This window comes from Ischnura elegans, chromosome 7 (assembly GCF_921293095.1).
Source record: "Ischnura elegans chromosome 7, ioIscEleg1.1, whole genome shotgun sequence".
NCBI lineage: Eukaryota > Metazoa > Arthropoda > Insecta > Odonata > Coenagrionidae > Ischnura > Ischnura elegans.
The window spans coordinates 31,602,091-31,616,940 of record NC_060252.1 but is presented as its reverse complement, the minus strand read 5'-3'; the positions used below and the strand labels follow the sequence as shown (position 1 = coordinate 31,616,940).

The 14,850-nt window shown below is 36.9% G+C and overlaps 1 protein-coding gene across 5 annotated transcripts in view; it reads left to right on the top strand.

Moving 5' to 3' along the window:
* LOC124162869 overlaps window positions 1–14,850 on the top strand; it is a 316,654-nt gene that overhangs the window by 283,799 nt on the left and 18,005 nt on the right. For all 5 annotated transcript variants that reach the window (XM_046539558.1, XM_046539557.1, XM_046539556.1 and 2 more), the window contains 6 exons: window positions 6,416–6,805; window positions 7,839–8,197; window positions 10,197–10,318; window positions 11,136–11,254; window positions 11,904–12,147; window positions 14,034–14,161. In XM_046539558.1, the coding sequence (XP_046395514.1) occupies window positions 6,416–6,805; window positions 7,839–8,197; window positions 10,197–10,318; window positions 11,136–11,254; window positions 11,904–12,147; window positions 14,034–14,161 (1,362 nt within the window). The remainder of the gene's footprint in view (window positions 1–6,415; window positions 6,806–7,838; window positions 8,198–10,196; window positions 10,319–11,135; window positions 11,255–11,903; window positions 12,148–14,033; window positions 14,162–14,850) is intronic.

Below are 14,850 nucleotides of genomic sequence, written 5' to 3'. Positions count from 1 at the left end.
TTTGATATTTAACGTAATTAAAAGTAAGTAAACCTTCTCCATTTTAGCCAACGTTTCGAGCTCCGACTCGTAATAGTCGTTTCCTGGTATTTATTTTTCAAAAATCGACCTTTTTTAATCATTAATTCCCGCAAAATGAAATGTTTTTCTCTTGTACTTTTTCAAGTGTCATCATCACTTGTCAACAATACTGAGATTGGTTTGACGCAGCTCTCCACTCAATATTCCTATCAGCTAATCTTTTCACGCCTTCGTATTTCTCCTCTTTCACATTCTTCTTTACCTGTTTCTTATACTCCATTCGAGATCTTCCTTTTCCATTCCTGCCAATTACTTGTCCCTCGATGATTGTCTTCATTTGACCACCATGTCTCAATATGGTCAGTGAGGTTGTTCCGTCTTCTCATCAAGGTCTATATGACTCGAATTCGGCGCTCGAAACGTTGGATAACATGGATATTTTAACCCAATGGGAATCCCGAGAAAAGTTTACCCACATTAATCGCTGGGAAAGCATCAAATCTTATTTTATAGTGCAAATTACTAGTCTATTTCCACTTTTGCGAAAACATGGATCGGTTAGAATAAATAAGTGTAAAGATAAACAAGTACTTTTCATTATGCTAAACTTCGACAATGTTGTATATTATATTTTCGATTTTTTTCTCCCTTGGCGGTGGTTTATTTGTGAGTCAGCGCACACTTCACCCTTCAAACGCCCTTCAAGGACCTTTTCGTCGTTTCTTCTTCTTCAGAGGCCCTGGCCCCCACTGGCGCCCCTGAACGCCACCCATTCCAACGCCCTTTGTTCTTTATCTTTTTCTCATCTTAATTTATTCTCGTTTTCGTCCCATTATGCTCCGAAAAGGTTCCTGTCGTGAATTTAAAATGCGTTTTCTTCCAATTTCGTATGTTTTAATGGCGTGTCAAGTGGTTGTCTGGGAGTTGAATAGAGGGACGATTTTTTTAAACGTGAATTAGTGTTGAACAATGTTTGGATGAATAATGAAAAAATTGGTCGTTTCCTGGAAGTTATTTTTCAAAAATCGACCTTTTGTCATCATTAATTCCCGCAACATGAAATATTTTTCTCTTGTAATTTGTTAAGTGTCATCATTACTAGTCAATATTATTAAGATTGGTTTGACGTAGCTCTTTACTCAATTCTCCTATCACCTAATCGTTTCACACCTTCGTATTTCTTCTCTTTCACATCCTTCTTTACCTGTTCCATACATTTTGTTCGAGGTCTTCCTCTTTCGTTCCTGCCATCTATCAATTTGGATGAAGAATGAGAAAAATGGTCGTCTTCTAGATTTTTTCACAATTCGACCTTTTTTTTATCATAAATACCCCCGAAAGGAAAATTTTTCTCTTAAACTTTATTAAAAATGTCATCATCACTTCTCAACAATCAAGGGTGCTAACCAAATTTCTAAAAACTCAGTTTAAATGCTAAAAACTTTCCTTATTTCGGGGATGGCCCGGGCAATAAAGTCCTCCATGCGCTTAGCAACCATTACTTGTTTAGAGAAATAGAGCCAAGTTTTCTTTTTTTAATTTTGAAATGAGTCCAATTCCTTCGCTTCCTGTTCATATTTTATCGGAAATCAAGTCGTCGCTAGCGTAAATGTCGTTGTCCACGGCTTTAGACGCTCGCTTGTTTTTCGCTTCAGGTGAGAGAAAGGAATTAATAAGGCGAGTGAGTCGCTTTCAAGACTGTGTCTGGATTACTCTTCGTAATTATTTTATCAGCGCACTGGCGGCAGGTGGAGAAAGACCCGTTCGAAGCGCGAGAGGAAAAAAACCGTGGAAGGATTTGACTGCGTGTAAATATGTGTTATGCATAGTTTAATATGCGTTCAGTATCCCCGTAATCCTAAATTCCTCTTCGCTTTTCTCGTTAAGCTCCTAATTAGCGACCCCCATCGTTGGATCTCAATAATTTTATTTGTGTCGCATCCCTGGTCACATTAATGACAGCGTAACGAAATGAGGTCTTCAGGGTAAATGAGGTATTTGTAGACTTATAGGTAAATTAGGTATTGGTAGACTTTTATTATTTGCTTTATATATAATGAAGGTTTTAATTATTAGCGCAAATGAGGTGTTAATTTTTTTGCTATCACAAACTTCTATTAACCGGACTTTGGTTACATACCCTTGAAGGTAACATTCCTATTTTTGTAGATGGTCATTGTATACTGTATTGCCTTATTTCCATTGCGAGTTTCCCCTGATTACTAGGTCGAGTCATACTGGCCCTAAGCTATTTTCAATGTGTGGGTTATATATTTTTTATTCGCTAAATTATTCAGCGAAACGTCGTTTTTTTTAAATTTATTTAGTGTCTCCCGAGGTAAATAAATTTTGTAAATAGAAGGTTCGCCTTGAACCCTCATGATTCTTGATTCTTGTCTCCCGTGGTATATCCTCGTAAAATTAAGGAAATGCTACAACAGTATACAAGTTATTTTCTGAGTAAATATGGTCTTCCCTTAGTATTTTTTCGGATTTTTTCGCTAAGGTGAAAAGTTTATAATTTACCATATTTTCTGTTGAATAGTAATGGAAAGTAACGAATTAATCACGTTGTGAAAGGATAGCATTAAGTCTGCTACAGTTAACTGCTTAAGATTCCCTTTACTCATCGATTTAGGATAACAATTAATCAAAGAGAGAGAAAATCAGCCAAAAGTTAAAGAGCCCAGATCAGTGTTTAAAATTTATGTAAAAGAAAGAGATCTTCATTTCTACTGCGATGATATGTATTCGGTTTGAATAGTCGTACTTGTTTGCCTTTTTCGCTGACTTTCATCTTTAAATGGTCGTGGGCGGCGTTTGTCTGTGGTAGAAACAGTATTGAAGGAATTAACATCGGTTGCTAACTTTAAGGTTGTAATGAAATGTATCATAATACTTCGAAGGGATATTCTATGGATTCATGTTGTTTGTTCGGTGTTAAGTACACTATTCTCATGAAAACTGTTTTTAAGGCATACTTACCTGCGAGGTCACTATCGAAACGTAAGACTTTTCCTAAGTGAAAATAAATAATTTCAGTGAAGAGAAAATTATTTTTCTATTGAGCAATACTTTAAAATAGATAATTTTGAATCGTTTAAATAGATGTGCAATGATCAGAGAACTTCTTCATTTCTCGTTGTTAATTATGCATGGAATAATGAGCCAGTTTTAGATTCTATTTTTCAGTGTAATTTTGTCAGTTTTTGGATTCTATAATCATATCAGTTTTAACGCATTAATTTATTATTAGTAAATACATCTATAGTACTACTTATTTTGCCCTTATTTGTTTGAGTTTTTAGCCAACAATATCTCCATAGCTTAAGATATTGAAGCAATTGAAATTAAACGGTTGGAACTGTTGACGAATATTTATTCGGCATTGGGCGTTTAATAGTGTTTCTTTATTTTATTTTTTGTCGTCTTTGTCATTATGACACGTGCCTTCGAATATTCAAAGCGATCAGTACCATTAAATTGATTTTCGTAAGAGCTGGGTCGTCATTTATGCGAAAATTGGGTCTCCGAATGTTAGGATTGTCGAGGTTCTCGGTATGTTTGGTTGGGCGCTAGTTGCGTTGGAAGTTTCGCTCTACGCTGATGTAGATGAACCAGTCGTACAGGCACGAAATGACGGTTGCCGTGCACGTAGGATACCATCAACTTCAGACCGCAAAGCGGGGGTGTTCCATTGAGCGAATGGCTTCAAAAATTCTGATTATTAAATATTTGCCTAAGTCTTTAGCTATCTGTATCTTCGACATAAAATGCGCGTACAATAATGTGTGCTTGTGATATTGGTATTCACTGCCGTATAATTAGACCTTTAATTGCTATTTAAGAACCACTATTCTTATCCACTCAAATCGTGGATCGACTTTCTTCTTCCTTCATAAACGTTAACAGGGAAGTTTTCACTGCTAGGAATCCATCCCTATGTAAAACATGCCAGGCTTGCTATTTCAGTATTTACTAGCGGGCCACCCGGCGTTGCTCGGTTAGGATAGTATCCAGAGAAATGTGAAACATGGAACTTGGATTTCATGATCATATAGGATTTGTATGTTTTCTGTCCGTCAAGATGTCCAACCGTAGAGGTTGTGTGACGTGATATAACAAGCGGTAATGATAAAACGACGCAAAGGACGCGTCGGACGTAACCGAAAACAGCACTACGGGGTTCGGGATCATGAGATACATCTATGTCGCAATCCGTTCCGCCGTATGGAAACGCATAGCGGACAGGCAACACAGATATTCTCTTTTAGATTATACGTAGATCATAAAAAGATTAATACATTGAAATTATGCATTCAAATGCAACGACTTGTGGACGAGAAATGCATTGATCGCCTTTCTCTGACGTGAATTCGATAGAATATCCTTAGATATGGGCATGTATCCGTTTCCATTTGATTCTCGACATTTCTCCGTATCCTCAGTGTCTCCCCAAGGGCCCAGTATATCTTCCAAACGTTCTACGCCCCTCGTATGCGGAAATATTCTCCATCTCGCGAGTGAATGTATTCCCAGTTGCTCCCCAATGAGCGCCGCTCGTGAAATTTTAAGGCGAAAGGGATTGAAGAAATCGGAGCTCCAGCCGCGTTAAGTTTTAACTCATGTCCCTGCTTCTCCTTGTCATCATCTAAGCGGCCATATTGGTGGCTTCAGAAACCTGCAAGGAACAGGATTCTTTCTCCCCAAAATCTCTTTTAAATATGACGGGGAATGTCTTGTTTCAATCGACTAAACATATACTAGTATTGTACCGATTAATCCATCCTATGAGGGTATTAGTTGCTTACATATTTTAAGTGATCTATTTGTATTATTAAACCCATTTTTTCGATCCCAAGGACGTGGCCAGGAAATATTTTTGCTGGTGTCCTTTGCAGAGGGGTTACACGTAATTCTTTATCTCCCAAATATTTAGAGGACGATTGGAAGCCGTGATTTAAGGATGCAGTTTCCATTCCCATCCTATATTTTCCACCTAAACATTTTGCATTAGTGGGATTCAAATTGGGTTTTCAATATTAATAGTGATTATCGTCAGCATTTTTTCCTAGAATAGGGTAGTTTCCTTCATCAAAGAAAACGAAAGGCATTGATTGCGATTCCTTGTCCACCATTAGTGTATTCGTAATATACAAATTATTTGGTTTTAGAAATACCGGTTTAGACGAATGGCAAGGGTCAATATTATCCTCATTTCAAAAAGGCCAGATTGGCGCCCATGCGATGCCACTCCACGTGACGTCACAGGGACCTAGTTTCTATACTAGTTGATAGGAGTTTTACATCGTCTGAGGTTACCAATCCATGCATGAGGCCCAGAGCTCAGGGAAACGTGTCTTAATAATCACCTATTAAAACTGGCTAAGGTCGGAAAGTTTTTCTCGTTTGATAAGGTATTAATAATCCTTATTTAAGCCAAGCGCTACCAGCTAGCATGGTAGTCTGCTACCTGCTAGCATCCTGCGTCGTATCAGCGCTCAGAACCTCGCCCCAAGGTCACCTCACTTGCGGCAGCGGGAACCAGAACGACGTCACACGGAGTTTTCCCTGCATTCATACTTAGCCGACACGTTTTCGCGCGCTTGAAATTTTTCACTTTTCATTTAATCGCGAAAAATAGATATCGTCATTTAAAAATCTAAAAGCGTGAAATACGTACTCTAGGAGTAATAATTTTTCGATTTAGGCAATGCAAAAATAATAGGAAACCACCCTATTCGTGACTTACGTGGTTGATTCATCGCTGTGTGCCTCTGTGGTTATTTTTTGCTGGCTACTCATATGTTGAAAATATGTGTGAGTCGTCTCTTCCACAATCGAAAATTTCATTCAATCAACGCTGAAAATGTACGTTTTTAAATATTCTACTGTGTAATATTCTCTGAAAAACATGGAAAAGCTTCAATCTGAGCCCTAAGCTATTTTCAAAGAAATTTTGTAGCACTCCAGTGTAAGAAATGGAGTTCCCAGGTTTACCCAGATATGTCTAGTATCCAAAGTGGTATTCAAGTTCTCAGACAAATACATAGTTAAGTAGTGTGTTCATTTAGATAATGTCTTATATTTTTAAATAAGTCGAGGTCATTTAGACCTAACAGAGGTATTCAAAATCCGCCTCATACTGGGAGATATTTATCTTTTTGTTTGGGTATGGATTCATCTGAATACTTGAAAACCAATCTAGATACATGAGACAATTTGTGTACTTAAATACCTGTACTGGAGTACATTTGACATACTCATAGTAATTGCTGCCCAAAGTTCAGAAATTACACCGCTGCACAGTGGCTGTGAGGGTTATGATGGTGGATCAGAAGGTAACGAATCGTTATTTTAATTGAACCATGTTTCTCTCAACCTGATTTTGCAGGGGAAACGCAACGACACAATGCCCGCTCCGCAAGCAGCACATGGGCTGTCCTCCGCAGACAGCATCGCTGGCATATGACCCATCCTCCACTACTGCCGTCATTCCCTCAGCCCCACCCCTGGACAACAGCCCAGTCAACGGCTGCGACAACGGCAACAAGGAGACGACAGCGGACATGGGCCGGCGAACTGTGGTGACGGACACCTTCCCTCAGCAGGGCGGCAACATGACGGTGGGGACGGAGCAGCTCCACCACCGTGGCACCAGGCAGCATAAGAACAATGCAGGGGGGCCGCAGAAGGCCATCCCGCAACCGGACCTCATCCAGCACGCCGTTGAGTCACAGCACCAGAAACAGAGCCAGCTGATATGCAACTCCAAAACAGAAGAGTGAGTGCTTGCTTCTATATCTACTTCCACATCACATGTTTTTAAAGTGGATGCAGTTCTCAGGCTTAATTAGTAATATTCTCTGACATAATCCAGACCCATTTAGGACAAAAAAAGTTTGGAAGAAGTTTAAATACTCTGTACTACATTAAATATGGAACTGTAATTACATATATGCATTTAAGGCATTGTGTTTTTCACTAGCTCTTTTCAATTGCAAGTACATATTTTTGGAATCCAAAGCCAATAATTTTATCTTGCTTTGAAGTTGATTCTGATATAGGGTTAAAAAAAATTATTTATTTTAACATGTCTGATAACAGCCTTTAAAGCTGATGAACCACAATTCAATGATTCTATTGGAGGTGTGTCTTCTCCTTAAAATAATTTATTCTTGGTCTAACCAAGAGAAAGTAATTGGAAAAGAGATGCAACAGTTATTTTCTCTTTATTTTTGGCCGGTTCTAATTTCAAGATACATCAGTTGCTGCCTCTTTCACTATTTGTTTGTCTGATTAGCTTTGAAGCTATCAGTCCCATTTATACTCAGTGAATTGAAAGTATTTGAGACCAAGCTAAGGAGAGGGGAATCAGAAGATGAAGCTCAGGGTTGGAACATCACAGAAGTATATTAACTTTAATGCATGATTGTGTGGTAAATGAAGGCTCAATTTTCCTCAGAATGACTAATTTTGTATTGCATTAGTAAGTAGTATTATTTTTAGCATTGGCTGAATCCAGTCTATCATATATACATGTTATGCTTGATTCCAAGTTATTTTTTCATTAGCCCCAGCAAAAAGTATTTCTCTTTAATTCATGGGTAGGGTATTTCCCAACATTAGGGGATCACCTCAGGGAATTAGACTCGCACAAAAAATAAATATGCAAAGGGTCCAAGTTTATGTCAGAGAGAAATGCTTGAAAGTAAAAATTACAGAAAAATGTTGTGTTTCCTTGACTCAATTTTCTCTCTTGTTCCATTGAGTGAAACGATTGTGGTGATGTGAATTTATTTTTTCGTATTTGCCAGGATGATGGATGTGAACACACAAGACACAGCTGACAATGGTGTCCAGGTTTTGAGGAACCAGCGTCGATCGGTCGACCACATGGAATCGGGTGGCGTACCCCACATACAGGGTCACTTGAACAATGATCTGTACGCAGTGCCCGTCAAGCGGCCTGTTGACCTGGGGTGCCGAGAGGTATCGAAAGAGAAGGTGGAGAGATCTTCGTCAGAAGACAAGGAGGAGTCAGAGGAGGATGAGGAGGAAGAGGAGGAGGAATCGGAGGAGGATGAGGAGGGAGGTGAGGAGGAGGGGCAGCCACAGATGCGGAGACCCTTGCTCAGGAGGGACATGCTGCCACCTGGATGGGAGAAGCACGAAGGTACCCTCACAAAAAAACTTGCCAGGCACGCACAGTTTTTTTTCTTTGCAGGTTTTTGGGTTCTGCAGCAGTTTATATAGCCCAATATTTCACTCAAGATTCAACATTGATTCAGTGTCTTGGAGTGTAGGTTTGAGAGAATTTTGAATGAAAATTTTTGCCAACATTTCGGTATAATAATACACCTTCAGCCAGTGGTGTCATGGTGCTGGAATGCGCCTGAACGCCGTTCTAGCACTGGTCAACAAAGGACATAATGCTCAAAAAAAACTTTTATCAATTTTGGTCCCTCAAAATTTCTAATATATGCCTAATTTGTAACCAAAATTTAAAAAATTGTAATGTAACGTAAATAATATCTAGTAATAAAAAAACGCACTCACTTCCAAAAAGAAGTTAAGGAAAGTGCGTTCCGGCACTGCTAATTTTGCTTTGACTTCACTGCCTTCAACAGGGCTATGAAAGAATATGGTACATAATTTTGATACGTAAAAGGTAATAACAATGTATTTTACAATAATAAAATAAAAAATAAAAAGACTTCAGTCGTAAATTTATTAAAAAGAAGAGACTAGAATTTTGATATTAATGTGTTTAAAAAAGGACGAAAATTTTACATTGTTGTCAAAATTTTAGTTTTTTCTTTTTGATTGATTTACCACTAAATTTTTCAGTCTTTTTATTTTTTATTGTAAAAATGGTGTTATAATATTTTATGTCTCAAAATTATGTACTCATATTCATTCATAGATCTGATGAAGGTGTATAAGTATACTAAAATGTTGGCAAAAATTTTCATTTAAAAGTCTTCAAGACTTATACTCCAAGACTCTGTATCAAGATTAAACAGAGTTCTAGCAAAGGAAAGAATAAAACACAAGATTCAATCCTCAAGATGATACCACAATTGCTGGTATCATCATCAGAAGAATGATTTTGTGATTAGGCAGGAAATTTAGTCTTGTTCTTATTGCCTTTTGTCTATTTCTAGGTTCTAGCCCATCAGAAAAGGGCAGTACAACGTAGTTGTGAATTTGGTGATATGATAAACATTAATTTAGTATGTGTTCATGTAAAATTTAATTGTACTCCTAATACAAAAAAGCTCAAAAATACCAATGCATTCTTCTCACAAAATTTTTCTGGCTTAATATATCTCAATTGTGACCATTGAATTTCAAAAGTCTACGATTCCATTTGTGAGAGTGACCAAAAGTATATTAATTCTTTTCAAGGGAGTTGAAACAAAAAGAATTGCTGATAATAGTCTCTGTAACTGCCTAGCTAAGGAAAAAGGTTTTAATTGTAGTCAACACAACTGTTTATAGGAATTTTACTTGGAAACCTTCTATTTTGGGTGATGCGGATGATTTTTTTATGATTTAACTGCTAATGCAAACATTAAAACAAGGTATTTGGATGCATGAATTGACTAGCAAAAGAAACCTATATGCAGATGTTTTCCGTGCAGACTCTTCAGTGAGTTATTGATTAATATTAGGAAAATTACTGGATCCAGCAAAAATCCACTTGCACTGATTGAATCTGCGTGGATTTATATGTATCCACTAACATTGTAGCAATTAATGGGAGAGAAAAAAAATTAGTCAAGTGATAATGGATGGTAATTATTGTTGATGATGCAGAAGAGAGAATACTGAGTAATGTAGTGAAAGTTGTGGCTTGTGGTTGTAAATGTCCGATGTAAATGTCGTGCCCAATGTTTTTGCCGAAAGAAATAATAAAAAGTATTAACCATATTTGTGAAGTTAAGGAGTAAAGAGGTACATTACATTTAACTGATAAATAGTGTTTATTAAGCGTATTAACCATATTTGTGAAGTTTACGAGGAAATTAAAACGTTACAATGTGTTCTACCAGAGTGTGATGTTTTACAATTTTGTTGCATAGTTGTTCAGTTTTCCGTAACTTCAGTCTATAACTTCATGGTTTTTTCGTGTTTTATATCCATTTTCTTATTACATTGCTCATTTTCAGATTCAGATGGACCGTATTATTGGCACATAAAGAGTGGCACGATTCAGCGTGAGCCCCCAACCTTGCCAATCAGTGGAAAGAGTGAACAGAGGCCGAGATCCCTGGCAAAGGAAGCAGAGAGTGTGAGTGCCTAAAATTAACAATTTTTCATTCAAACAAAAAAATATAATTTAACTTCATGCACTCACTGATCGAGCAGTACAAAATATTACCTAATCATCGCATAATTACTTTAATATCACGTAAATTTATGGATTCATTTTGGGATTGATAGATTTTTCCAATTCTATCCTCGACCCATACATTTAAGTACTGGTATTCATGGTTTTGTGTGTAAATTTCTCTTAAATTTAAGAATTATTTTGGTGGATAATGTTAGGTTTTTTTAACATTTGTAGTCATTGTGATGTTACACTTTTTTCTAATTTAATTTATATTCTTTGCGTGGTTATGTCCTTGAGAATTCAATTACAATTTAGGCTTGATTAATCAGATAAAAGCTATGATATGAAAAACTTGACAATATTATGCATTAACAGTGTGGAAGCAATGTCTATCATATCCAAAAACGGTATGACATTGAAAAAAGACGCTGATTTTCTTTGCTACAACATCAGATAAAAAAACTCGATCAAAAAGCAACTGAATTTGTAAAAGACTAAGAAGCACTTGAAATTATTTCATTGCATTCAACCTGTGCAGCAAAGAATCAAAAATACTTTTTAAAAGTATGATTTTTCGAAGTTAATTTACTTATGTTTTTATTTTTGTTTTTCTTATGTATTATTATTATTATTATTATTTGTTATCTTCTTACCATACAAATTTCCTCATTAATTGACACGAATCAATGCAAATGTACTCATGCCTCTGGGCAATAAAATTAATATGTATTATCATTTCAGAGTTATTAAAGATTTCTGTAATTTCTGTTGGCAGGCCCTGAGTGGTTTCCCAGCTCCCATGTTCAACACAGTGACTCGCAGCAGCACCAGCTCTGCATTGGAGGACTTGGATGGAAAGAAAAGGGATGAAAGGAGAGAGGAGATGGCATATAAGTAAGTCCTGTACTCCTCAACTTCTTCTTTTCTGTGCTGATAAATATTTCATACTGTGGAATGGATGATCTTCACATTCTGCTAAAATTATGAGAATAGTTGAAGGTTTTAAAGCAGGAATATTGGTTTTAGTTGATTGATTTTATTCTACTTACATGGACACTTACATGGTATCATTGGCAATGGAAGCTTCAGCTTCCTTTATCATTAGAAACTGTTCAATTAGTGTGTAAACTTATACGAGACAAATAATATGAAGTGTAAGATACCTTGGCACTGTCCAGGCTATTACCTGTTGAAAATTGTTCTTTGCATTGAAGGATATTTAAATACATTGTTATCCATGGTACATATATATGTGAAATTTTTACAATGGGTATATTTATGGGCTAGTTCCTTTCCCTAAGCCACCTTAAACTCCCTAGATTCAAGGTTGTCCTAAGGCTGCATCTTGGATTTGAACCCAGGAACCTTTAATTTGTGGCCCAGCACTACGTGATAGGCCATCTGGTTTTCCACTCATGATTAACGTAGTTCATGTGCATATTTATTTTGGAATTGATGGGATCAGGAATTGTTAAAAAATTTTAATTTTGCTCCATTGATATTTTAAGTTATTCATTCATTCAATTTTTCTCCTTTCCCACAGGAGGAGAAGTTTCCCAGCTCGTTCCGAGCCCGAGCCTGTCTGTCTTGGGGCTGGGAGTACAAGCAGCAACAGCATAGCGTCGAGAGAGCGACCAATCAGGTTTGCAGTGCGATCCCTCGGCTGGGTGGAGATAGCAGAGGAGGACCTAACCCCGGAGCGTAGCAGTAAAGCTGTCAACAAGTGTATTGTGGACCTGTCCCTCGGACGCAATGACCTCCTTGATGTTGTGGGACGTTGGGGAGATGTCAGTATTGGATCTTGCGTTTTAAAATAGAGTATTCTTTTAAATGCATGTAAATGGATGTGTTGATATCTCCCCTGTGAAATAGAATGAATGCGAAACATGCTGATGGTGGCCAAACGGATTGATTTGCTACTTTCGTTGTTGATGCACTAATTTTTTTATTAATCAAGTCTTGATGTTACTATAGCCGATTTTTCCTTTTGATAGACTTCCCCTGGGCCAATGCATTCTGGAAAGTTGCGAACCATTTTATAGCCTTGTAGCTAGGCAGAGGTAGAGCATTTTGGACTCTCATTTCTTTATTTCTTGATATTACTGGGCACCAGGAATCATTTTCCCCCGGTTTCTGTTAAATTTCTGGGTTGCTTTCTGTAGTATTATTTTGCTCATTGAAATGCCAACTTCTAGTACAAATCACTTATTTTTTAGAAGAGTTAGAGCAATGTCACAACAAAAACATTTGACCTCAGGAGTTTCCAAAAAAAGCATGGGAAACATTGGTTCTATTTTAACACCAAGATGCTGGTAACCCCAAAAACATAAGCAATTTATTATCTGCAGTGAAAATTTAAACAATTGTTCTTTTATTCTAAAACATTAGTATCAATTCTGAAGTTTATCACAATGTAGCGAAGTTTTTTCATTTGATAAATATCTTAATTTTTCTTTAATAGCTCTTGTCCAGTAATCAATAATGCTATTTTTCTAATTTCACATGGTATCAGGTTATTCTATCAAAATTATGAACTGCTCTAGAATAAATTTGAATGAGCATATATGAGGTCATTGAAATTTTGTCTTTTTGTTAGATAATTACTTGGTTGAGTGATTTCATAGAAAATTATGCCTCGTTCATATTCATTATGGGTTAAGTACATATTATGTAAGTTCAATTAGACTCTTTGAAATGTGTACATGTGATTATCCAAGGTGGTACAGAGAGAGTCTTAGATCTAGGATTTCAAATCATTCAAAAATTTTACACATCCTGATTTGAACTCGTTAACTTGTTTATGTCAGAGCTTGATAGTTCTATGCAGTGGCGGCTGGTGGTAATTTATCTAGGGTGTGCATTAGAGCAGATATAGGATGATTTAATTATATTATGTTAATCCTAATCCATGAGCGTCATATTTCGTCGTAATAGAATATATAGCAAGCAAAACATATCACTGGTACACTCTACCCTTAAAATTGCATGAACAGAAATAATATTAGCATGTATGAAAATAATTATTCTCAACACACCTTTACAAGTGACGGTAGTTGAGATTCATTCTCTTTTCCTTACACCCTATGAGGAAGTAGTGTAGAAAACGGCTATACAGATGGCTCTGTAGACGGACTAGGATCCTGGGCGCAGGTAGTGTAGGTGGCGGCTACACCACTACACTACCTGCTAGTCAGTCACCAAAAACATGCGCGTGCGCATTCGCATGGTTTTGAGTCTGCTCCCATCGCCCCTTTGAACAGCACATACCCCCCCGCTTACCTCGTCCCGCCAGAGCTCCCTCAAGCGATCGCACAGACCGAAAATGCGCCCGGCATGATGCCACGGGATCGCACACTTGTAGAGCGGTGAATTCGAAAAGGAGATAGCTGTAGCGTTAGGAGGCTCATGTTTCTTGCATATGCAGACAGTACTTTTATCCTTCGCGTTGCAAAGGAATAGTTTCCTTTTATAATTTATTCATCTTTGGGTGTGCACTTGCTAACATGCGTATACGCACGCGCCGCCACTGGTTCTATGTATTTTTTATACTAATTTTGGTAGTAGCGGACAAAATTTCTTTTTTGTATCGGATTAAATATTTGTCATTTACTTCTTGCATTTTTATGTTTGTTGTTCAGGTGTTTCCTAATTGTGGAACAATATTACCTTTCAGGGGAAGGATCTTTTCATGGATTTGGATGAGGGTGCTCTCAAACTAATTGACCCAGAAAATTTAACGGTGTTAAACACTCAGCCAATTCACACAATCCGTGTGTGGGGCGTTGGCCGGGATAATGGAAGGTAAATTATCAGTTACTTTAATGGTGTTTTCTGTTATTCTAAGCTATGCATATCTTTGCAAAGGAAAAGGTACCCATTCTGCTTGAAATCATCTTATTTTGAAAATTTGAAATCATTTTTGTAATCATTAGGTTTCTTAAAGCTATTTTTCTGTTGACATCTACATAGCTTGTTTAGCTATTTACATAGGTTGTAACTAGATTTTTGAATGAGTTTTAGGAAGAAAATAAAGCTTTGAGATAGGGAGGTATTCATTGTTGGTCAGCAATTATACATGATAAGCCAATTAAAATTTTACTTTGATTTATTAAAAAAAATATTTTTGGGAAATTGAGTTATGGAAGCTAGTCTTGTTAAATTCATATTTAGTTGATAGTTGGGTGTTATATTTTTTTAAATCTGTTTCTACTTGTATCACACTCTTCATTGAAACTTTTATTGCTCCCAATTTCTATGAGTAAAATCATGCTCATGGCATTGTCACGGTACATGGAATTATTTGTATCATTTGCAATATTTATTTACATTTTTCTGTAACATCATGATAGGCTAATTTCTTGGCTTTATAGCAAATGTTGGCCAGTAGGTTGTATGAAATTTTTCTAATGGTACCACAAGCAGAGAATTTTTTTAATGGTGGGTATATCTACTGAGAAATCTTATCTTGTATTTATATTATCATAATGATA